This window comes from Chelonia mydas, chromosome 5 (genome assembly GCF_015237465.2).
Source record: "Chelonia mydas isolate rCheMyd1 chromosome 5, rCheMyd1.pri.v2, whole genome shotgun sequence".
Taxonomy (NCBI): domain Eukaryota; kingdom Metazoa; phylum Chordata; order Testudines; family Cheloniidae; genus Chelonia; species Chelonia mydas.
Window position 1 is genome coordinate 128,979,678 of NC_051245.2, and position 26,304 is coordinate 129,005,981.

Consider the following 26,304-nt stretch of genomic DNA (forward strand, 5'->3'; position numbering starts at 1 on the left):
CATTCCAACCTATTGCACTGGGTTAGCTCTTTGTTCACCTGATCAGCTAATGAATGGTATGCGGACTGAAAAAAACAACATACAGACAGGCGTAGGTTTTTGTTCTGGATGACTTAGCACAAATGCTACCTTCACCATATGCTTTGTAATAAATGCAAGGATTATAAAACACGGATATGTAATCATATTCTAGCTCAGGATTTCCTCCCCAGTTTTTGATTTATGATTTAATAAAAGAAAGCTACTGAACTTTTCATGGCATTAGAATAAATGTACATTATTTATTTTTTAAAAAAGCCAATCCTTCAGTTTTACAGTACTTGTGTGTGTGTTTGTGACACTTCTAATTCAAGTGATCTCAGAGCATTGTGTTTTGTGAACAATACACTCAGGCTCCTTGAATGGCCTAGATCCTGCACCTTACTGAAATTTGTGACATTTCAGACATACAATCTTGCAGCTCACAGCTTCTACCCCTATGTCATAGGCAAGAAATAAACAGACAGTGGTCTTTGGAAACAAGACTATCAGCAAAGGGAATGATGATCACACAGCCAATCCATTTTCATGTCTGGAAAATACAAGTGAACACGAGGCTAGCACAGCTGTGGCTCGAATGACTGAAACTCCGCGTCAGAGCAGAATGGCCTGGTTTTCACCTCATTTTGCATTGCTGTTGTAAACAGGTGATGAAAATAAGTTTCCTGCAGTTTCCAGTTTGTTGCTTCTTTTGAAGCCCCTAACCTAGAGCAATGTCAGAGTTTAGATGGCTTTATTTGAAAAAGAGGTTACCCATTAATGTTAAAATATCATCACAGGACAAAGAAAATGCCAGCATCTCCCATGCTGGGAAAGGTATTGCAGGATGAACTATTTAACAGAGTAGAGATGAACAGGTCATACCTAAGGCTAAATCGGTACTCACAGCACTGGAGTTTACCTCAAGTACGATTCGTTATTATCCAGAATTTTCTCTTTCCATATTCATTCAGTCCTGGGCATCTTTTGAGTACCAGCCTTAGCAAGAGCAGGTGTATGCTTTCCCGAATGAGGAAATGCTAAATGAGGAATACATGCTAAATATGTATTTGACCACCTTGAGCTAGGGTCAGCGAAGGGTCTTTAAACTCATTAATTAGCTGAATGGTAGTTGCCCAACCACAAAAACAGACATCTGTCCAGTTTTAGAAAAGTCTTTAAAAATTAAGAAGTCAAGTTAAAAAAGCCAAAATACAGGCCCAGAAATGAGACTTTTCAATAAATACTAGGAATTTGCTATACAGTACATTATATCAAGAAACCTTGTTACAAGGTGGTATTTTGAGGCAAAATAACTCTTAATTCTTCCCGGTAATCAAGATGTTACACTTTCTATAGAAGTATTTTAAACTACTTAGCTAATGTGTTCTTTATAGTTAAGTAACCACTTTGTGTGTTCTGAGACACTGAACAAAAGCGTCTCCTAGAATAGCTAGGAATAGCAGACTAAAAGGCCAGCAATATTACAGCTGCTAAATATTTCAATACATTCAGTTCTGAACCCCCAGCATAATGGGGATTATTTTTCCATCCAAAGCAGAAATGTTTCATTCACTTCATTCTTCAGAAAATTCAAGAGCTGATCTTTCTTTAAGGTCTTGACTGGTCTCTAAAAGAGAAATAGGAGCAGTTTATAACCTATATTAGCTTATTTGTGGGATTTGTAAGAAGTCTAAACAATTGTTTTGTGGGACAATATGTTAGCTGCTCAACTCTTTGAGGGCTGTTGGTCACTAATTATCACACACACACCCCTGATTTTTAGAGGAGTCCTGAGCACCAGCAGTTCCCACTGACTTCACTGGAACTTAGCCCTGGAGCGAGGGTCTGGTACATCACTATGCAGAACTGAGACCTAAATAGACAGGTGCACCCATGAGACCTAAAAAGAGCTCCTATATCAAATACTGCCCCACCACTGATGGCCTGAAACCTAGCTGTAAAGCCCAAACAAAGATGCACATGTTTTAAAAGAAACCGCAAACAGCCCTGAAGACAAAAAAGTGTGCTTGCTTCCTGATGAGTTAGAAGGCATCACTTTATACCCGACCTGGCCCCTCATGTGCAAAGCATGGATGTCAGCCTGGTAGGGATTTACGCCCCCTCTGCCCTCCCTTTGCACAGGGGTCAATGACTATACAGGGTAGCAGAGAACCAGGCCCAAATATTCAGTCACTTGAGTTTTGATAACCTTGGCAAAGTTCATATGCTTCCCCAAAGCTCACCAAGCACTGACCAGCGTTACCATGGAAGTCAGTTTTCTCACCAGACTTTTGGTACTGCCTGGTTTCAGCCAATACTGAGAACATCCTTCAAGCAATGTTCTACATTCACTGATTTGTCTGTGTGGCATCATATGTTGCAGGAGAGCTCTTACCCTTTGTCTCTTTTGTTGGGCTTATCAGCACATTTCACAAACATCACAGCCTTCTTCCCTCTTCTGAGGTGAGAGATCCCATCTTGAGAGCAGAACACCATCCTGCAGATCAAACGTAAGACTTCACACAGCTGAGCAGGGACAGCCGTTTTAGCTCTTAGAAAGCAATCAATGCCCAGAACCAGTGTGCCTTTGTCAAGGATGGTATCGTTTCTTTCTTAAATGCAGGAGCAATTGGCTAAGGAGAAACTGGGAGCTGGGAGAAACTTTTCAGCTGAAATTTTTTTCCAAGCAAAAAAAGTGGGTTTGGCAACACTGAAACATTTCACCAATTTGTGTCAATTTGGCCAAGTTTTTAGTTTCAACCCTACGCTTCCCCCTCACTCCCCGCCCCCAAAAAAGAACGCACTTTGAAAATTTTGTTTTGACACTTTAACAAAATATTTAAATTTCGCTTTGCAACAACTTTCCATTTCAGAATTTCCTTTAAAAGTCTAAACAAACTATTTTACCAAAACAAAACATTTTTGTCCAAACTAAAAAAATTTTAAAAATGCCAACAAACCAAAAAAATCTATTTATACAGTGCTAAAAAGAACATTAAGATACCCTATCTGAAAAATAAAACCAGTATTTGTTTTTAAACATTCCCGTAGTGTCATTTGTAACATTTCAAACAGCCCAGGCAGTTTCTAGTGAACTTAGGTACAATGAAACTTCATTGGTAAGAGATTTTAAAAAGACACTGACTTGTTCCAATGCATTGTTATGGACAAATGGCTACTCCACTTAGAGTGACAACTCTGCATGCTCCCAAACGGTCATTTATTGGCCCAATTCTGCAAAGTACTGAATGACCTCAACTCCTAAAGGGTCATAGTGCAAGGTGCTGAGCAATCAGGCTCTTGGAACCTGATTCAGGAAAGCACTTCTATACAAGCAGAAAGAAATTTGGGAAAGGAGGTAAATTTGACTTTTTGCAGGCCCTCTACACCAAATTTCACCCTTTGTGATTAATGACATGTTTTTTAAATGGCTGGAAGAACCTCACTTCAAGTGCAAATTCTGGCCCAGGAGTTTACACACATGAATATTCATGTGACTTTTGTTTTCTCTGAACATTCTTGGTTAAAAACCTTACTTCATTCACAAAGGTTCAGGGGAGCATGCTGCCAATTTCACCCAAATCCAGCAGCTGCTTTTATTGGCCAAAGCTACTTGTTGATTATATTTTCCATATTTGTCCAGCTCTCATTACTGTGTATTTTGATAAACTTACTACTGTACAAAATTCAGAGCTGGATGTATTACACTACAAACAATTAGATAGATTTAAGTCCTTTTTTCAGTTCAGATTTTCTGCCAACAGATTTCAAGCTTTATGAATATGGTCACTGTTCTAAATTTGGTTTATGTGAATGTATTTCTGCTTCTGAACTACTGATGAGTGCTGCTTTGGGTATGCGGTATTCATTCGCAACAAAGTCACATGCTGCCATTGCTGCCCTCCTGATTGGAGGATTCCCAAACGAATAAAGAGCTTCCAAGATGGCCACACACACACTTGCTGTGGGAATACAAATGTGGAACGGTGTTCAGGAATCCCTCCCTTCTCATGAGCATTCTTTGTGATGAAAATGTTATTTACACAAATGCTCAGAAGGAGGCAGGCGAGAGGGGCTGCAAATACGATCAAAGTCGCTGATTCAGCAAGGTTCTTATGCACAAGAATAGTTCCACTGAAGTCCACAGGATTACTCATATCCTTAATGTTAGCCACATACTTAAGTGCATGGCTGACTGGTGCTGAGTGGAATTTATGGGACCAGAATCACTGAGATGCTCTAGCTGCTATGGTGCTGTGAAACATCTGTAAACCTAACCTAATTAGCTGCTTGAGCCAGGTTCATGGCTCTTTGCATCACTACAGCAGCACAAAACAACCAGCATGTATCCGTGAATCTGACCCCTGGCTTTTATTCAAACAAATGCTCCGAATCACTTTCCACCCCCACCAGGTATCTTGAGAGTCCTGACACACTGGCAATGAAATCCAATCTTCAACTTTTACTGTAAGTAATTTAAACTGAATTACTTTTTCTGAGTTTCTCCTGCCTTCACTCTAACCCTCTGGATGTCAAAAGCATAGGAGGTCCACCAGTCCGACCAGCTGAAAATGGATTCCTTCTCCCACTGCAATGTCAGCATGAGGAGGTCTCCAATATTGACTTCGGTGTAAACCAAGAAGGAGTAGGTCTTGTTTGTGGAAATTTCAGGTCTGTGGAAAAAAAATAAGTTACAATCTGTGAGTGGGCCTTTGTGTATTTTCAGAGATGGGCAAGTGTCTCACTCCGGGCCTGATCCAAGGTCCACTGTAGTTAATGGGCATCTTTCCACTGACTTCAGCTCAGGCCCTTACAACCCACCCTAGCTCCCATCTCTGAGTCAATCTGTTGCTAGTCAGCTCCTACGCGCCTCCCCCTCTCCCCTCATCTGTGTGGCTTGTGGCAGACCCATGTTGAACAAAACTCTATGTTAAGTTACATGTAAGTCTTTGCCTTTAACTCAATGGGAACATGACATTAAGGCTCTACAGCGGGCGGGGTGGGGGGAAGAGCACCACTCTTGCATAACAGCAAATCCAAGCTAGCGTAGTGTAAGCAGAACTCTCCACTGCTTTCAACAGGGAGCTCTGCTTGAAGAGACTGATGACACAATAAGGTCTTGAATTTTTTTGGCTTGGAGAATTTTTGATTATGACGAGCCACAAGCCTGACTTGATGTTTCTTTTTCAAATCTCTGTTGGATCAAAGTGGCCCTTAGGGAGCCTATATGCTAAGCCTCATTACTGCACGGCTGACAGCTGCTATCTTAGCCGCATTTGAACCACAAGAGCTCAAAGCAGAAGTCTCTACTGTTTGTGCTAGAGAGCCAGGTTCTTCAGTTGGGGCTGCAATAGATTCATACCCTCTGTGACTGAGGCCTAGCAGGAGACCCTGTGAGCAGTGGGTTGTACTTGTGCTTGTCTGGATTTCCGTTGATACTCACAGTACCAAAGCAATGTTCTTGCTCTCATCGGCCGTGCCATACAAAGAGACCAGGAACGGCTGATTTGTCTTGGTCACATTCACCTTGCCAAAAAAATGGACCTTGACCTGGTAATGAAAGACTGGGTGGAGGAAGGAACAGAAAAGGAAAATTCATCACTACAAACAGCCTGCAGACAGAGAGAGAAAGAAACTAGCAAACCTGACAACCCTGGATCTGCCACCCTTGCTCAAGCCGATCAGCCCTTTGTTATGTGAGTAGTTATACAGACATCAAGGGGACTCTTGTGTGTTAAGGATTACTTAACAGGAGCAAGGATGGCCGAATCAAATACTTCAGGGTTATTTGCGCTTGGCATTGGAATGGCAATATAAACTGTTCGCTTGGGCTTCAGTACTGGCTTGGTATCATTTCACGGGAAAGGTTCAAGTGTCTCAGTGCTGGGGCTAACCTTGCACACCCAGACGCAAAGGAGTAGTTCTTTCTCATGCAAAGAGTCCCTGTGAAGTTGATTGTAACTCAGAGGTGGGCAAACGACGGCCCACGGGCCACATCTGGCCCGCGGGACCATCCTGCCCGACCCCTGAGCTCCCGGCTGGGGAAGCTAGCCCCCAGCCCCTCCACCGCTGTGCCCCCTCCCCAGCAGGGACGCCGCTGCGCGTGTAGTGTGGCTTGCACCCACCCACCTCCCAGGCTTTCCAATAAGCCTGTCCTCCCGCTCTGAGCAGCATGGTGGCGGGGGGTTGGCTAAGGGGCAGGAGGTCCTGGGGGGCAGTCAGGGGGAACGGGGGGCAGGGACAGAGAGCAGGGGGGTTGGATAGGGGGTGGGGTCCCAGAGGGGCGGTTAGGGGCGGGGGGTCCCAGGATGGGCCAGTCAGGGGACAAGGAGCGGGGGGATTGGACGGGTCGGGGATTCTGAGGGGGCGGGGGCCAGGCTGTTTGCAGAGGCACAGCCTTCCCTACCGGCCCTCCATACGGTTTTGCAACCCCGATATGGCCCTTGGGCCAAAAAGTTTGTCCACCCCTGTTATAACTGCACTGTAAATCACCACTGCACTGTAAACACCCACAAACTCCAGTCTGGCCACTGTTCCAACACTGGCCGCACCAGAGAAACTCGGAGTATTGCTTGTCCTTGGCTTACTTCTGGAGCAGTGCAGCTTCTTGTTGCTCCTTACTCAGTGCTTGTGGCAAAGCCATAATTGGGTCCTTCATATGTTACTGTCAATGCTACTAGGCTGACCTAGCCAGCCATCTACCTTAACAGTTCCTTCCCTAGCTGAAAGCTTTCAGATTCTTTCCAGAAATTTCCTTTTCAGACCAGCCACTGTGGCAATCAGGAAAAAAAAGTGTATGTCTTGCAGTGACAGGCTCTGGCACAGGCATTACTGTATTGAGTTTGAGTCTGATGCCTGCACATCTCAGAATAAGTCACTCACCACACTTGGGTTTGCTTTTAGTTTTTCCAGCAACAGTAAGAATTGGTTTGGAAAAGAAAGAGATGGAAAAATTCAGAGTCAGACTATTCCAAGCAGAGTTACTGACTACACTGGACAAGATAGGTCCTTTTCCCTTTGGATCTCTTAACATTTTGTTACATCAACTTCCCCACCCTCTTCTCCTTAACGGAAAAACCTCCAAGATCTTCAGGAGCTCAGCGTCTCCTGACATCAGTTTGCAGAGAGGCAAGATCATCATTCTCCTCCCACACAATGCAGTGTGAACAAAATATCTTTTCCACAATGAAACGGTTGCCACCTACCTTTATAGGGCATCTGAGAGCGAGTCTTCAAATACATTTTGCTGTTTCTCTTGGCTCTCACTTTGTTGACCTTATAGCCCAGATTGTTGCAACGGTTCTTCCTGCAGCTCAGACACAGCCCCTTCTCAAAGGTTTCCCTTGTGTTGCAGCGATAGGCCAGGCTTGGCTTGTCTTCGTACAAGAGGGAGTCGATGAAGAGGTGGATGGAGCGTTCGTGAGAGCACTTCACCAGTTGATCCACATCTTTGAAGGAAGATAATCAGATTCCCCGGTCAGAGTGATCAGTGATAAAACAATCTATTTGAGATGAGGGCTTTATGGGGAGATTGTCACAAGTGCCTAGGGCGCACCAGCCCCATTGACTGGCAGTGCTCCTAAGTAGCCCAGGGTCCACCTCGGCTGGAGCTGGAGGAGCAAGGAGCAGCTTGGGTAAATGCAGCATGCTAGCTTTGATTAAGCTTGCTCGATAAAAATAGCAGCACAGCTGCAGCGGCACAGAGGGCGGGACAGACGAGTTGCCCAAGTACAGTCCCATCCAGGGCCCTAGGTCCTTGCTTGGGCCAGCTAGACCACCCAGGGCCCACACAGACATGGCTACACTGCTGTTTTTAGCATGCTAGCTCAATCAAAGCTGGCCTACGTATGTCTACCCGAGCTGGAACTCACTTCCAGCTGCAGTGTAGCCCAGCCCTTAGGCGCTGTTGAAAGTCCCCCACCCCACGATCACTTGGGCAGGTGTTAGCCTTCTCTTTCCCAACTAGCCTTACCTCCAAGGCCTTTTTCTGCAATCAGGCGTAGAGCTTCACCTAGATTACAGCCTGGCTGGAAGCCTCCTCCATTTGGGTAGATGTCAATATGCCCAACGGGCTTCTGTATCCCAATGCTGCGATCTGGAGACCCCCTGGTGTAGGTGTGTAGGACATCGACAAAATCAGCATCATCTGGGGAGAGGCGTGTGGTTGCTTCAGCATATTCAAAGTTAGGTCCAGCTGGATCTAAACCTTCATGGGAGTAAAAAACATCCAAATCAATAGATGAAACTGATGTAATCTGTGCTACAGGCCCCAAGTTTGGGAGCCTTAGTTTAAAAGTTGTTTTGTTTGCATTGTCACCTCCTTAAATACATTAATGAAAGCACACATTCATGTATGCTAAAGCATTAAATAGACATTAAAGCTTCATTAATTATTATTATTAATACACAGAATATGGTGTATATAAAAAGAGGCAATTTAACTCTTACATGTTTGCAGTATTTATAGCCAGTGAAAAAAATGACTTCTCAAAATGTTTTCCCATTTTTCCACGATTTTGAAAATTTGAAGATTTTTAAATTCAAAATGTCAAAAAATTGAAATATTTCAACCAGCTCAACTGCTGGTACAAAAACAAGTGTGTGTGTGTGTGTGTGTGTGTGTGTGTGTGTTGGGGGGGAGAACGGGAGATGAATAATGGGGGAAAAGATCATTGTCAGTGTTCCTGATTTTTAAAGAAAATTCTAATTTCAAAATTGCATCAAAGTCAAAAAAGTGACCTGCTCTAATAGTAAATAAAAGTTTCAATTGTGGCACTTGCATCCACTTCCCTTACTGTGCAAATTCCCATACCAAAATGGCAAAACGGGTCTAAAACAGATTGTTAACCTTGCTAGGACAGTTCTAAGTTTAACTCAGGGGCTCAGCACCTGGGTCTGAACACCGGGGTTAGCTTCACCTGGTTGTGAGCATTGCACTGCAATACCCTACCCATGTTACTCTGTCCTCACTGGTACAGTGCTGCACTCATCTTGGGGAACACTAGGGGTTCTGGGGGCATATCCATGACTCTTGTGTTGCAGTGAATTGAGCTGCTCTACAATTCTCTCCGAGGAGTCCTAGTGAATTGTGAAGTCTTGTTCTGTCTTTCTGGGCATAAGTGGGGGAAGAGGGGAACGAAATTGTGGGAAGGAACTGGAGGACTATCAGCACTCGAGTGAGTCAGCCTGTGTCCTCACTGCAAAGTGGATGGGTTACCAACCCAAGTCAAAGCAGCACTTGTGATCTAGCCAATAGCCCCAGCAGGGCCAACCAACCTGGGTTTAAAGCAACACACAACTCTGCGGGTGGACAGGAAGGAGGTTAGAGGCAATATCAGAGTAACAACCTGAGCTAGCTCTGCAGTGAAGACAGACCCACAGACAAACTGGGGGTTTTCCTTGCTTTATAGGTCAAACATACTGTGCCCAGCACAGTGGGGTTCAGACCTCTAGGGCCCATCATCACACAAATCAATAATCACAATAGGCCAAGCAAGTCAACAATAAAAGGCATAAAACATAGGCACAATCACCATTGCTAAAACTAGGGCTATCAAGCGATTAAAAAAATTAATCGCTATTAATTGTGTGATTAATCGCACTGTTAAACAATAATAGAATACCATTTCTTTAAATATTTGTGGATGTTTTCTACATTTTAAAATATATTGATTTCAATTACCACACTGAATACAAAGTGTACAGTGCTCACTTTATATTTATTTTTGATTACAAGTATTTGCACTGTAAAAAGTACTGTAGTGCAATCGCTTTATCATGAAAGTTGAACTTACAAACGTAGAATTATGTACAAAAAGTAACTGCATTTGAAAACAAAACAATGTAAAATTTTAGAGCCTCGAAGTCCACTCAGTCGTACTTCTTGTTCAGCCAGTTGCTCAGACAAACAAGTTTGGTTACAATTTGCAGGAGATAATGCTGCCCGCTTCTTGTTTACAATGTCACCTGAAAGTGAGAACTGGCGTTCTCCTGGCACTGTTGTAGCTGGCGTCGCAAGATATTTATGTGCCAGATGCGCAAAAGAGTCACATGTCCCTTCATGCTTCAACCACCATTCCAGGGGACATGAGTCCATGCTGATGACAGATTCTGCTCAACAACAATCCCAAGCAGTGCGGATCGACGCATGTTCATTTTCATTATCTGAGTCAGATGCCACCAGCAGAAGGCTGATTTTCTTTTTTGGTAGTTTGGGTTCTGTAGTTTCTGCATCACAGTGTTGCTCTTTTAAGACTTCTAAAAGCACGCTCCACACCTCGTCCCTCTCAGATTTTGGACGGCACTTCAGATTCTTAAACCTGGGTCGAGTGCTGTAGCTATCTTTAGAAATCTCACATTGGCACCTTCTTTGCATTTTGTCAAATCTGGAGTGGAAGTGTTCTTAAAATGAACATGTGCTGGGTCATCATCAGAGACTGCTATAGCATGAAATATATGGCAGAATGTGGGTAAAACAGAGCAGGAGACATACAATTCTCCCCCAAGGAGTTCAGTCACAAATTTAATTAACACATTTTTTTAACGAGCGTCATCAGCATGAAAGCATGTCCTCTGGAATGGTGCCGAACAATAAAGGGGCATACAAATGTTTAGCATATCTGGCACGTAAATACCTTGCAACGCCAGCTACAAAAGTGCCATGAAAATGCCTGTTCTCACTTTCTGGTGGCATTGTAAATAAGAAATGGGCAGCATTATCTCCTGCAAATGTAAACAAACTTGTTTGCCTGAGCAGTTGGCTGAACAAGAAGTAGGACTGAGTGGACTTGTAGGCTCTGAAGTTTTAGATGGTTTTGTTTTTGAGTGCAGTTATGTAACAAAAAAAAAATCTACATTTGTAAGTTGCACTTTCATGACAAAGAGATTGTACTACTTGTACTTGTATGAGGTGAACTGAAAAATACTATTTCTTTTGTTTATCAGAAATAATATACACTGATTTCAATTACAACACAGAACACAATATATATGAAAATGTAGAAAAACATCCAAAATATTTAAGAAACTTCAATTGGTATTCTATTGTTAAACAGTGCGATTAAAACTGCAATTAATCACAATTAATTTTTGAGTTAATCTCATGAGTTAACTTTGATTAATCAACAGCCCTAACTAAAACCAAACCAAATGTCAAGACGAAGGTAGGAGAGAAAGAAGCCAGGGGAGAAACAGAGTCCCCCATTCTCTCTTTGTGAGCACACAAACAGATAAACAGCAGGGTGTTTCTTACCAGTGATCCTGTTAATCTTATTTTTGGTCAGACTTCCAGCAATCCCAGCAGCATGCGCACCAAGACTATAGCCCAGCAAATGGAGGTTGTCGAGTGGGTAATTGAATTGCTCCTATGGAAGATTTAAAAAAAAAAAAAAAAAAGTTTAAATTCCAAGGGTGCAAAACCAAAACAATTAAGACAAAAAAAGTATCTGGAAAATTGCAATTTACTGTAAACCTACTCAGTCCCTGACTGAAGACAATAGGGTTTGACGTTTATTTCAGTGGGGACAGGATTAGGTGCCATGTAAAAGATTAAGGGCAGATTTGGGGGGCTTGACAAGATGACCCTTGCGATCCCTCCTAACCCTGCGGTTCTATAGTTCAAAGGCACAAAGGGCAGATAGACTCCCACTGAAAGCCATTGGGAGTTGGGCACTTCACTCCCATTTGTGCTTTTGAAAATCTTCTCCTAAAGAAAATTAATGTCAAGCAAGGCTATAGAATCATAGGCTGTCCTCATATATGCTGCTCTCATCACTGCCCATCTCAGAGAGGGGTGAGCTGTGCACATATCCCATCATTGATTTTCAAATGAATCACAGCACAACCCTGCTACCATAGCAACATTGTTCCCTGTACTATATTTTCTGGTGCTTTGTCCAGTCAAGTTTAACGGGTCCCAGGCACGGAGTTTCCACTTGGCACTTGGGAGGCTATTCCACATTTTAAGACGGGGTGGGCAAACTTTGTGGCCTGAGGGCCACATCTGGGTATGGAAATTGTATAGCGGGCCATGAATGCTCACGATATTGGGGGTTGGGGTGTGGCTGGGGGTGCAGGCTCTGGGGTGGGGCCAGAAATGAGGAGTTCAGGGTGCAGGAGGGGGCTCCAGGCTGGGTGAGGGGGCTAGGGTGTGGGAGGGCTCCATCTGGGGGGGCAGACTCTGGGGTGGGGCTGGGGGTGCAGGAGGGTGATCCAGACTGGGATCAAGGGGTTTGGAGGGGTTTGGCTGGGGCAGGGAGTTGGGGTGCAGGCTCTGGGTGGCACTTAGCTCAAGCAGCTCCCAGAAGCAGCGGCATGTCCCCCCTCCGGCTCCTACATGGATGCACACAGCCAGGTGGCTCTGTATGCTGCCCTGCCCTCTGGCGCTTGGGGCAGGGGCAGTGTACAAAGCCCCCTGGCTGCCCCTACATGTAGGAGACAGAGGGGGGACATGCTGCTGCTTCTGGGAGCCACGCGGAGTGGGGCAAGCCCCTGACCCCGCTCCCTGGCTGGAGCGCCAAAGCAGAACAAGTCCCAGATCCCGCTCCCTGGCAGGAGCTCGAGGGCTGGATTAAAACATCTGGAGGGCTGGATGCGGCCCCCGGACCATAGTTTGCCCACCCCTGATTTAAGAGATTTCACCACTAAGAAAGGTCTCCTGCTTTTTAGCCTATATCTTCCTTTTCTTAGCCTTGTCCCCTAGTACCACCCTAAAATAAAAAAAACCCTCTCCTTCTGCCATTCAGATATTGGTAGACTATTCTTATAATACAAGAACAATGGATTGCTGAGTCTAAGCTCTTAATGGGTGTAGGGGGGATTTTCAAAAGCACTTGGCATTGGCCACTGACATCAGTGGGAGGAGAGCAGGCCAGCTTTTGAGCATTGAGTGCTTCTGAAACCCCTCCCTGCAAGGAGTGGAATTAGCCTACGGGGACACGGGGTTCTGAACCTGACCTGCTAACTCGTGTGAAGACTCCGAACTGCCTTTTTACTAGGATTTTCTCTTGTGTTAGATAATGTGATTTAAGAACACCCCTTTTCCCCAGTGAAGCCATGGCCTTAGACATTTAGATAGATAATGAGAACATCCAAAGTTGCAGAGAGGATTACGACATTTTATGCACATAAACACTTGAACGTATGTCCTGAAGCATATCACTGACACATGGGATTTAGGAAGAGATTTTCCTAAGGGCAAGTTATTCCTTAATTATCCAACTATGGGGTTTCTTTCACCTTCTCCCGAGACATGTGGTATTGGCCTCCCTCAAACAAGATGCTGAGCAGTAGATCAATATTGCTCAGGGAATCAATATGTCCCATTCAGAGCCATCCCTTGGGTAGGGCAAATCGGGGCAGCCGCCCTGGGCCCCACGCTTTGGGGGGCCCCACGCTTTGATAAAAATTGGGACTGTCTCGATATCTAGCCCTTTGTCCTGTGACCCGACCGATGTACGATTGGTCCTGATATTTGTCCCGATATTCAGGTGAGGAGGTGGGCGGCAAGATGAGACAGGAGGGCGAGCAGGATGAGGAGGCGAACGGGAAGGCGAGTGGCAGGCGGGAGGGGGTGAGCAGGCGAGCAGGCAGACGGCGAGGAGGAGGGAGGAGAGTGGTGGGCAGACGTTGGGGGGGACGGGACCGGATGGACACCGAGGAGACTAGCAGGGAGGCGAGCAGCGGGTGGGAGAGCGGTGAGGAGGAGAGCAGCGGGCGGGCCGGCACAGGGTGTGAGGAGGTGAGCAGCGGCTGGGCAGATGGCAAGGAGACTAGCGGGAGGCTAATTTGTCCTGTCCCCCCCCGCCCCCGGAAAGGGACAGCATCCTCCTTCTTGCACCAGACGAACTTTGTGGACTTTGTTGTGTACTGGGGTTGCTCAGCATCTATGAAATCAGTCCTAAGTACAGATATAGGCACCTAACTTTAGACCATTGGTCTGCTTCAATGTCAGTTTCTCTTACCATGTGCCCTGCCTTCATTGTCTTCAAGGAAAGCTATATTTCAATTCTTTTAACTTTTCCTGATCATTCAACCCCTCCATCCCTTTCCATTCCTCTCTGAATTCCCTCTGGTTCATCAGAATCTTTCTACTATTGAAACGACTACAAATGAACACAAACTCTTCCAGTTGTGATCTCTCCAAAGCAATTCAGATGTGTGTGTGTGTGTCGGCCACGTAGAACATTTACCTAGTTTTGCCTCTGTTATTAAATCTTTGGCTAGAAAAATCACACACACACACACACTTTCTGAATGGCCTGAACCTCCTCTTGAAAGAAATCTAGAATGGAGATAGAACAAACTAAACTGTACTGTTAAACTATTCTAACTCTGAGCACCTACACAATCCATGTCATCTAGCCCGCTGTACAAGTGCTTACCTCCATCCAGTCAATAAACACTGCTACATCCTTTCCCACCAGTTTAGTGTAGGCAGCAGATACTGGATAATGCTGCTGGGCACGGCTTAGCCAATCTACTACGACGACATTAGAGTCAGGTTCTCTCTTATACAGAGCATCCACCAGCTTTGGGACCCAGCTCTCATACATTCCAGTTACCTGAAAAGAGATTTCGCATTATTATTTGTATTGCAGTAACACCCAGAAGCCTCGGTTGAGATTGGAGCCTCACTGGGTTAGATGCTGCACAGACACATCGTGAGAGAGAGTCACCGCCCCCCCCCAGATGCTGAAGGAGCCATATAATGGGGAAAGTAAAACCTTTTTTACTGTAAACATACTTCTGTCATGGGCTCAAGTTTCAGTAATGCATTTCACTGGATGGCATTGAAATGCACCAGGCTTATGCAGCAGTTCTGCAGAAATGAACCTAGGGATTACAGTGGATGAGAAGCTGGATATGAGTCAGCAGTGTGCCCTTGTTGCCAAGAAGGCTAACAGCATATTGGCCTGTATTAGTAGGAGCATTGCCAGCAGATCGAGGGCAGTGATTATTCCCCTCTATTTTGGCACTGGTGAGTCCACACCTGGAGTATTGCGTCCAGTTTTGGTCCCTCCACTACAGAAGGGATGCGGACAAATTGGAGAGAGTCCAGTGGAGGGCAATGAAAATGATCAGGGGATTGGGGCACATGACTTACGAGGAGAGGCTGAGGGAACTGGGGTTATTTAGTCTGCAGAAGAGAAGAGTGAAGGGGAATTTGATAGCAGCCTTCAACTACCTGAAGGGAGGTTCCAAAGAGGATGGAGCTTGGCTGTTCTCAGTGGTGGCAGACGACAGAATAAGGAGCAATGGTCTCAAGTTGCAGTGGGGGAGGTCTAGGTTGGATATTAGGAAACACTATTTCACTAGGAGGGTGGTGAAGAACTGGAATGGGTGACCTAGGGAGGTGGTGGAATCTTCTTCTTTAGAGGTTTTTAAGGCCTGGCTTGACAAAGCCCTGGCTGGGATGATTTAGTTGGGGTTGGTCCTGCTTTGAGCAGGGGGTTGGACTAGATGACCTCCTTAGGTCTCTTCCAGCCCTAATCTTCTATGCTTCTAAGTAACTCACTGCAGGGCCGGACACTGCAATTGCTCGTTGTGTGTGGAGCTCCCACTGACAACAATAGGAGTTCTGGGTGCAGCTCAGCTCCGGGAGAAGTTTCCTCTTACCGTCCATCCATGGATCACCACAAAGGTTTTACTGGTATGATTGAAGTTGCATCGTGCCACGGTGTCTTCTTGACCAGGGACCAAATAGCAGATGTCATCGTCAGGTTCGTCAGCTGTCCTTAAAGAAAATTTGCTCTCGATCCCCTCAAAGTCTCTCTTTGTTTCTGTGGTGCTTCCTATAGTAGAGGCAGCATATTGGAAACAGGTATTAAAACAGGTTTAGGAAGATGCATAATAAAAAAACCAAGCATTTTGATAGTCACAGATCTAAAGAGGTCAGAAGACAAGGTAAAATCAATTTCACCCTGCTCTAAGGCCCATTTCCCTGCCAGAATAAGGACAGTAAAATCTGGCCAATTATAGGAGTATGTTTATTTTAGGCATTTATTTTAATCTGGTAATGGAAAAGATATAAAACTGGTGCATCTGAAAAGCAATTAGCACTGCATTGTGGAGAAATGCCCAACTGTTTCAAATTAGGGGGTTGGGGAAGAGGGAGAAATCACTGATAAGCTTCATATTATTGAGGTGTCTTCCCCATAATTTCAGCTTTAATGAAAATCACTTAAGCAATAACAAACAGATTCTTCAGTAATTCATTAGTAGCAGCAAACTCATCCCTGCTTTTATGCAATGTGGGTGTCTAGGTTTGTTCTGACTAAAAAAAAAAAAAAAGCAAGTGGGAAGGTCAAAAGCCAGCCCTGGGGATTAAAACTGAGCTAACAAAACAGAAGCCCATGTTTCAAAGGCAATATTGCGTCAGACAATCTGATAACCAACTTTCTAAGAAAAGCTGCTCTCTATCCATCCTAGTGAAGGAGAAAGGGCATATTAGTAATGACACCGCATGTGGTATGCTATGCCTGCAGTGAGCAGTTCTTCTTTGGAGAAATTTCTCTGCTTTCAAAATAAAAATATAAATTGCTTTTCATTTTTATGACAAGATGAAGGAGGAGAGTGGTTTCACACTCAGTGCAGTATAAAAAGTATACACTTTTATAATAGTAATTTCCTCCGTTGTTTGGAATACGCTCCTAAAAACTGGAAACCAATATTTCTCCCCCTTTTTAGGCCCTGATGTATCCAGGCCATCCTTACTCTCAGCAAAGTACTTCAGCTTGTGATTAACTACAGGCTTTGCTGAACGGAGATGTATGTAGACATGTGCATAAATGCTTTGCTGAACTGGGGCCTTAGTTGGCAGATTTCCTTTACACAAGTACTGATTTCTCCTCTTCTCCACCCAGCAAAAGCCAATACTTCTCAGTTCTGTTGACCAGTTATGTTTATTGGCACCATTTGCGGCAGGATTTCACAGAGTTCTGGGAATATAATCAGTGGTGAGCTGGAGCCAGTTCGCACTGGTTCACGCAAACCGGTTGTTAAATTTTGCAGCAGGTTTAGAACCGGTTGTTAAAGGGGTGGGCAAACTCCTGTCCTGTCCATCCATCCTGTCTGTCCCACCTGAGCTCTTGGTTGGTGAGGCTCCCCTGTGAATTTTTACTCACCTGGTGGCACTGTGCGCCTTCAGCGGCAGGTTCTTCACTCACTCCGGGCCTTCGGCGGCACTTCAGCAGTGGGTCCTTCAGTGCCGCCGAAGACCCGGAGTGAGTGAAGGAACCGGTTCTTCAGCTTCTGGCAGCTCATCACTAAATATAATCATTAAATGCTCAGACCCAAAGCAGGGAACACAAAGATACAAAGTATGGCATTTTTGCAAGACACACACAAATAATAGCCATTTTTGCTTGATTTTTTTCCATGACAAAAAGTTGATTTTCTGGAAGGAAGATGTTAAGAATGAGAGAATATTTCCTGCCTGGTATCTATATTTTTCAATACTGTCATTCTGTAAATTTCATGTATTATACATGTAATTCCATATATCTTCATTGATTTAAAACCCAACCTTTTGTGTTCAGTTAAATTGCCTTATTCAGCAAGTAATTAAGCAATGCCTAACTTTAAGCACTTGAGTAGATGCACTGAAGTTAATGGGATTCCTTACGTGCTTAAAGTTATACCTGTGCTTAAATTACCTTCTTGAACTGAGGCCTAAACTGTTAGTATTTGCATGTGCCCTGAAGTCCTGGAAACAAAACACTGCTGTTACTGTGGGTGTTAACATCCAGCATCACAAATAAACAGTGATACAGCAATATTAGCTATACATGCAAAAGCACTTTCATGCCAATAGAACTGTCTACACTAGGGCATTTGTATACTGGCAATAAAGAAAGAAAGAAAGAAAGAAAAGTCACACCCCCTAACTGACATTGCAATGCCAGTAAAAGTTTCTAGTGTAGACCTGGCTTTTATCTATTCCTTATAAATTACCCCCTTTGGGGATTTCCTTCCCCCCCTCCCCACCATGTACAACCCATTCAGAACTTCTCACTCTCACCACAAGTGTTAATTATCTCTTCAATCCATTACCTTCTTTCTGAAAAATGGTCTGAGTGTAACTAGGATCATTTTTCTTCCACCCAGAAAAAGAAAGCCCTGGAGGCTGACTAGTTCTTAGTTAAACATCAAACTGTTTAACTTTCCACTCACTGATGACTCAATAAAGTCTTAAGAAGGAATAAAAGCAGCTTTCAACTATGAAATGCACAGAACCTCATAAAGACTTTGCATATGTAAGTTCCTTTTTCATACAGGAAGACAAATAAGAATACTCCACCTGCATTCCCTTTATACTATTTTCTTTGTATTTAGCTACTACATGGCAATTCCCCACTGCATTAAAACTATTTGATAATCATCCAAAATATAGACTAAACTGGCATCTGCTTAATAGTGTGTCCATTCCAATACATAGGCTATTATTTCTGAGTAGCTGAGAGTATACCCTCTAAAAGATATTTTATATAAGATATTACCTCATCCACCTTCTCTCTAATATGCTGGGGCTGACACAGCTACAACACTGTATGGAATAGACCCTCTAGTTTGTAATAACTTAACTCCCAGGGATGCTCTTACGTTGAAGTGTATGTGATTATTAACGAGAAGAGCTTGCATTTCTCCAGCACCTTTCACTGGAGGAGCTCAAAGTGCTTGACAAATATTCATTAACTCAGCCTCATAAAACACCTTTATACATAGGGACCATTTCATCCACCACTGAAATGCAGTCACCTCTGCGACCACATCAATCATGTAACCATGCAAAGCCACAAGCCATTGGTTAGAGGAAGTGAAGGTGGTTACTGTGTCCAGCTGAAATCGCAGGGGAGAGCTAGGAGGTCAAAATGAATAGCGATTCATCTAGACTGCCAGGATTAGCACCCCTATACTTACAGTAAGTGCCACGGACTCTTCAGTGGCCACAAATGGTCAGGGATTCAGCTGAAGGGCAGCATCTCCAGCAGCAAAGTACACCAGGTAGTTACTTACTCACAGTACATTATGTATATGCGAGTCACCAATAATTACTTCCTGCTGTTCTGAGGTGTTCATTGGAGGTCTTCCTCAAGTACTGTCCTGACCTCCCACTGGCATGCCAAATCTGATTAGATCACAGAATAAGATGATTTGGCTGCATCTCACATCTTAAAACTAGAATTCACTACAATTACAATTCTTTCCCCCTTCTATTTAGAATCTGCAATTTCAGTGGGGGTGTGTGTGTGTGTGTGTGTATGTGTACGTACACCTTCATTCGTATACATATCTCACACACACTGAATATAGGCTGCAAAGGACCTCAAGAGGTCATCTAGTCCCTCACCCCATACTGAGACAGGACCAAGTATATCTAGACCATCTCTGACAGGTGTTTGTCTAACTTATCCTTAAAAACCTCCAATGAAGGGGATTCCCCAACCTTCCTTGGTGACCTATTCCAGTACTTAACTATCCTTATAGTTAGGAAAATCTTTTCTAATATCTAACCTAGATCTCCCTGTGAACTGTGTTTACATACATGTGGACTACATACTGCTTTAAAATAACAAAGAGGTTCTATGGGCTAAAAGTAGGCCCAGCTAAGACACATTATTAAACAGCCATGTACAGCCACTCAGAAAACTAAAATTTGCCAGTTCAATTTGTGCCCCTGTTCAAAGTATAAACGCAATGTCTTTTGTTGTACCAGCACAAATTAGTTCGAATAATACTACCTTTTCCTGAAGGCATAATGATTGTAGCGACCATAATGAGAAGAAAATCTCATCACACAACTTTAGTTTAATATTTGTAAACTAGCTGCAAGGAAATTCTGATGCAGGGTTTTAACCGTTGAGTTCTTACATAGAGCCAAAGAAATGTAGGGTCTATACACAAACTCATGTCAGTTTAACTAAAGGTGGGTTTTAAAAACAATTTAGTGAAACTGCTGCATCCCCCCTCTAATCATTTATTGGTTTAAAATGGCTTGTATTAATTTAGCTGAATTTGGCACAGAATGGACATAAGCTAAAATTGATAGAAGTCAGGTTTCAATCCACACAGAGGCTTTCAACTAATTTTAGGTAAGATGGTGCAACTTTGTGTTTAGACAAAGCCTCAGAGAATGGTGACTTAAGTGCTCTTTAAAAGCAAAATTATTCCTTTTTAAAAATTAGTATTTGCTCTGGTCCTGATTCAGCAAGGTACGAAAGCATGTATGTTGCTTTAAGCACATGAATAATATCATTGTAGTCAGTGTTGCAGTACCTTTAAGATGCATACTTTTAAATACAAAGTATAATTTTCTGGCCTTTGTCATCTCTGTAGGGATGATGCACTATAAAGAAACTCCATTTTCTTGCCATGAAATTCACTCTGGGTTTTTTATTGTACACATTTTAACCATAATATTTGTCTGGGAGCCAGTCAAAATAATGCAATCTACAATGCTTGGCTTATTTTATTTTTGTAATTGAAGGAAGTAGAAGTGTTATGAGTAACAGGCCAAGTACAGACTCTGCTCTGAAAGAACTTGCTTTTCTGATCCTGCCCTAGCTATGTTGCCCATTCTCGCGATTTCATCCCAAGTCTCACAGTATTTGGTGTTTTTCTTAAAGCCCTGGTGCTGGAATCAGGAGGCGACAAGAGAATCTTCCCCTTCCTTCTGTTAAAAAGGAAACTTTTCTAGCCCTCTTGGTTGGGAGGGTGGAGGGAAGGGGCCGGGAAATCTACAAGTGAAACAAGTGTGCCCATAAGTACCCATAAGCAAAATAAATATTTATTTTTTTAAACAAATCCTTGTGATTTTTAGGTCATTCTCATGATTTTTTGAGGCTTCACTTGTGATTTTTGACCAGGTGATGTTGGCAGTACTGCAGCTGTGAAAATCAGCAGGAACTCCAGTCCCGCTACGGCCTGATCCGTTGCCCACTGAAGCCAACGGAAAGACTCCCATTGACTTCTCTAGACACTGAAATGGCTCCTGACTCAAGTAGAAGGATAGTATCAATAAGAGGAGAATCAAGCATTATGGACCCGATCCTGTTCCGACTGAAGTCAATGGCAAAATTACCATTGACTTCAATGCAGCAAGACTGTGCCCTTCATTGAATTTATCGTTATTGTCAGGTGGGTTGAGAACTGAATTTTGGGCAAGCTGAACTACACCATCTAGGTGCAGGATATGAAGTATCATAAGATCTAAATAATTATTCACTATGGATCAATGGATTTGAACTGTGGATTAAGGAAGGAATCTTGGATAAACAAGAAGTTCATCATTTGTACACGGATGTGGAAATTCAAATTGTTAGATACATAAAAACATCATGGGATAGATCCTCGGCTGGCACAGCTCCACTGAAATCAACACACACATGCTCAAATATTTACACAAACAACAGTGAGAGTTCTGTTGAGATAACTAGTCCTACAGCTGATAAAGCGCAATAGAACATCACGTATCAGTCACCTTGAATACCCCACCAAGTTTCTTATATTAGCCCATGTTCCCTAACAAAGTAAAGTTTTGTAACTCAGACAAGTGAAATGCCTCTGCAAGGGCTACATTACAGAAACAATCAATCTTGATTTGATTTGAGTGGTTTGAACAATACAATAAAATCACACTGTTTGTTACAACTCCACAACACAACCCATAAAGCAGGCTATTGTTTAACTACTCTGTGCAAGAGCTTCAACTTAGTTTGTTTATCCCACACGTGAGGAAAGAACTCGGTGGCCTTAATCCTGCAATAAATATTACATGAGCTAACTGCTGCACTTGCACAGAGCTCCCTAGGACTCAGCAGGACTCCATGTGGGCACAAATGTCGGCACACATGCTGGCTCCAAACCTGAGTCATTCCCTGTGGAATGACTGCGTCCCTCAAGTGCATTTGGTATGCTTGTAAAATGATACACTGGGAGTACTTTCCCATCCTTTAGACTCCCTGGAGCATCTCTCCTACATTTTAGGACCGTCCACAAAGCTCAGTGGTCCTAGCATCCTAAAACACTGTAAAGAATCACTCTTTAAAACAGTGTTAAGATGATAAAGTCCAGCTGTGGGCCGACTTCTACAATAATAAATACAAGGTCCCTTTTTATATTGATGCCCAAGGGAGTATATGTACAGGCCAGTTTCCCAAATACGAGATTTTCTCACACATTATAAATCCAGCAGGATCCTATGATTGCACTATGCTGTTAGTTCTCCAATATACCCTCTCAGAAGTGCCAAAGATTCTGTTGGAAAGTTGTTACAGTAGCAGCTCTGGCAGAGCTATCCCGAACACAGCATTTACAAGGAATATTAAAAGCTGGGGGCCAAATTTTTAATCGTTTACACTAATGTAAACTGGTGTAACTCCTTTGATTTAGATGGAATTACTCCAGATTTACACTGGTTAAACTGAGAATTTAGCCCTATAAATATAATCTTCCTTTGATTATACCGTACACTGTTTATTAAGGATTCAGACGTTGTTTCCTGCGGCCCAGATCCTGCTTTCCCCTGCTCCTAAAACACGCATTGACTTCAGTGAGAGTTCATGGCATGGCTAGATCTGAGCTGTTCTTACAGGTGGTTCCCACATCATCTATTATTAGGGAGAACTAACACATTAAGTAGAAAGGCTTCAAAGCAAGGAATGAAAACGACGTTTATAAGTTTGCTCTGGGAGGGAAGAGAATTCTCATTTTATGCCACTAAACTATTATTGTGATGGGTGCTCTAGAATTACCATTGATAGAATAAGATTAGATTCAAGGTGAGAATATATTCCTTTCACTGTGGCCTAGGGTGACCATATGTCATGTTTCGGCCGGGACAGTCCCTTTTTTATGCCCTGTCCCGGCCGTCCCGACGTTTTTGGCAAAAGTGGGCATTTGTCCTGTTTGCTCTTGCCAACCTGATCGGCGGGTGGGAGATGTGTGGGAAGGCTCAGGCCAGCTATAAGAAAAATAATGAGAAAAAAAATGTAGACCCAGATCCTCAAAGGCAGTTAGGCATCTAAGTACCGCTAAGAATCTGGGCCATAGTTAGTTACCACCTTAGTTTCACTTGATGGTTTGCAACAGATGTGTCCAAACTTTTTTCTAACTGCGCAGACTTTTAAAAACATTAGTCTCTCTCCCACCTTTGATGAAAAGTCGGTTGAAAGTTTCTTTGGTGAAAGTGTATTAGTTTTGTGGATTAGCAAAGTGAAAATTAGTGAAAGTCGACTATTCTCTAGGTGATCTATTCCTCTATTCCATGTTCTGTGTGTGCTCTATATGGATATCCACTGTGGGATTAGAATATTCATCTTCAAACTTTACTCTAATTGCTTCATCTTCTTGAAAGGCATTCGTTACAATGCCAATCCATGTTGCAACTAGGTTTTGTTTTTACATGAATGCTCAAATTGTTCCAGCTACGTCTATTGTGCAACTGGGCAGGCCACTTGACCCACAAAAATAAACAGTACACACAAGTGGGGCCCAGCTCCTGTGCGGTAACCAGCACCGACTGCCACCCAGGAGATGCCATGATCACTAACGGGGCAATCGGATGCCACATTGCTCCTGACAAAAAGTAACCCAGTCCCCGCGGCTTGTTCCCTGGAGGCATCTCACTGCAGTCGGCACCCGCACCTCAGCGATGGAGAAGCCACTTGGGCCAGTAGCCAGGTGCCCTGCCCAGGGCTGGGGGCCTGACCCTCGTCTCGCCGGGCGGGGCAGAGCAGGCGGGACCCCCGCGCCACCCGGGAGGTGCGGGAGGGCCGGAGAGCGCGGCGCCGGCGGCTCGGCTCCGCAGCCCCCGGGACGAGGAGCGGTGAGGGGCAGGGGCAGCGCCGGGCCCGCGGCACGCGGCTGGGCACGCCGGCAGCGCGGGCGGGAGGAGCGGAGCAGCCCGCAGGGACTCCCCGCCCGCCCCCGCCCCGCGCCCGGGTGACCTTGGCCCGCGTGCCGGGCATTCCAGCGCGCCGCGCCGCAGGCCACGGGCGGGCCCCCGGCCGGCCGCCCCGCCCCGCACACGCCCCCGGCGCGCCCCCCGCCCCGCCCCGCCCCGCGCCCGGCCTCGCCGCCGGCTGGGGACGGGAGCGACCGGCCCCTGCGAGACCCGCGGCCCTCTTCTTCGGCCCCCACCGCCGCGCGTGGCCCGCCCCACAGCCGCCCCCTGCCTGCCCCACAACCTCCCCTGTGCCTGCCCCACGGTCTCCCCCAGACAACCTCCCGCCTGCCCCACACCCTCCTCTGTGCACGGCCCCAGCCCCCTCCTGCCTGCCCCCCAACCATCCCATCCATGCCCTCGGCCCCCTCCCGCCTGCCCCACACCCTCCTCTGTGCACGGCCCCAGCCCCCTCCTGCCTGCCCCCCAACCATCCCATCCATGCCCTCGGCCCCCTCCCGCCTGCCCCACACCCTCCTCTGTGCACGGCCCCAGCCCCCTCCTGCCTGCCCCCCAACCATCCCATCCATGCCCTCGGCCCCCTCCCGCCTGCCCCACACCCTCCTCTGTGCACGGCCCCAGCCCCCTCCTGCCTGCCCCACAGTCTCCCCCAAACAACCTCCTGCCTGCCCCACACCCTCCTCTGTGCACGGCCCCAGCCCCCTCCTGCCTGCCCCACAGTCTCCCCCAAACAACCTCCCGCCTGCCCCACACCCTCCTCTGTGCACGGCCCCAGCCCCCTCCTGCCTGCCCCCCAACCATCCCATCCATGCCCTCAGCCCCCTCCCGCCTGCCCCACACCCTCCTCTGTGCACGGCCCCAGCCCCCTCCTGCCTGCCCCACAGTCTCCCCCAAACAACCTCCCGCCTGCCCCACACCCTCCTCTGTGCACGGCCCCAGCCGCCTCCTGCCTGCCCCACAGTCTCCCCCAAACAACCTCCTGCCTGCCCCACACCCTCCTCTGTGCACGGCCCCAGCCCCCTCCTGCCTGCCCCCCAACCATCCCATCCATGCCCTCAGCCCCCTCCCGCCTGCCCCACACCCTCCTCTGTGCACGGCCCCAGCCCCCTCCTGCCTGCCCCACAGTCTCCCCCAAACAACCTCCCGCCTGCCCCACACCCTCCTCTGTGCACGGCCCCAGCCGCCTCCTGCCTGCCCCACAGTCTCCCCCAGACAACCTCCTGCCTGCCCCACACCCTCCTCTGTGCATGGCCCCAGCCCCCTCCTGGGGCTGCCCCACAAAAACCTTCCCTGCCTGCCCCACAAAAACCTTCCTTGTGTCTCCCCCAAACAGCCTCCTACCTGCCCCACACCCTCCTCTGTGCATGCCTCCTGCCCGCTCTACAACTTCCCCCATGTATGCCCCACACATCTCCCCTGTGCATGCCCCGATGCCTCTTTTCCTTCCTGTGCATCCACCCAACATCACCCTGCATCTCACTAGTCATATCCCTGGGCGCCACTATGCACGCCCCCAACATTGCCTCTCTTTCTGACATGCACATCCCCAACAGCCACCTGTACATGCCCCCATCACCTCAATCTTGTCTCCCCCATGCATGCTCTGATACCCACCTGTGCACATCCCCAGCAGCCCCCCTTTCCCCTGTGCACATCCCCAGCAGCCCCCCATCCCTTTAGTATAAAGTCACAAACAGAAGTTCAGTTGATGTTTGCAAAAGCGATATTGTCTTGCAGCTTCCAGTGTTTCTCCCACTCCAAGGACTCAGACTTACTTGGGACAGTGGCTTGTGTCGTGGCAGTAGCTGTGCAGAGAGCAGCAAGGTAGTGGATCCACAGGCCCAGGGCTGCCAGCCGTGCTCCCCTTGCCATCACTGGAGAGGTCTCCCTTTTCCAGTGTCCAGAGGAAATCAAGTGAGTGCAGTTTGTGCAGCCTGCAGCTCTGTGCAAAGTTTCCCTAAAGTTAAGTGCAAAAAGTGCCAGCAGGTCTCCTGGAGTAGGAGGGACCCTTTTCTGTCACTGCTTCAGGCTCCTTATGTGAATGGAAATATGCAAATAACCCTCACCACCTATTGGCTATAAAATCATAAGTGAGGGCGGAGGAGGGGCCCCATGCTCAGTTCCAAATACCAGCGCTCAGTCTCTCCCTGCAAGAAGATGGGAAGCATGAGCGTCCTTACAGAGCTGGAGTTCAGCTGCAGTTTGCTCTGCCTTTGCTTAAGCAGTTTGCTGGGGAGTCTCCTGCACAAGGAGCAGTGGCTGATGATTACTCCTCCAGCACATTTATTTTGTAAACCCAGATCCTCTAATTGAGCTCTTCTGTCAGCCAGGGAGCCCAGTTTTAAAAACCTTTACAGAAGGATCCTCCAACTCAGGCATGC

At 45.8% G+C, this 26,304-nt stretch overlaps 1 protein-coding gene across 2 annotated transcripts; it reads right to left on the bottom strand.

Moving 5' to 3' along the window:
* Positions 1-26,304, bottom strand: LPL (lipoprotein lipase). 2 transcript variants are annotated; one of them, XM_007057926.4, is made up of 10 exons: positions 25,699-26,304; positions 15,637-15,812; positions 14,403-14,582; positions 11,273-11,384; positions 7,994-8,227; positions 7,227-7,469; positions 5,465-5,585; positions 4,512-4,694; positions 2,417-2,518; positions 1-1,648 (listed from the first exon to the last, which is right to left on the bottom strand). In XM_007057926.4, the coding sequence occupies exons 1-10, from the start codon at positions 25,793-25,795 to the stop codon at positions 1,630-1,632; spliced, it is 1,467 nt and encodes a 488-aa protein (XP_007057988.2). In that variant the 5' UTR covers positions 25,796-26,304; the 3' UTR covers positions 1-1,629. The 2 variants fall into 2 exon arrangements, with proteins under 2 accessions (XP_007057988.2, XP_043403293.1); XM_043547358.1 differs by lacking the exon at positions 25,699-26,304 and adding an exon at positions 18,940-19,225.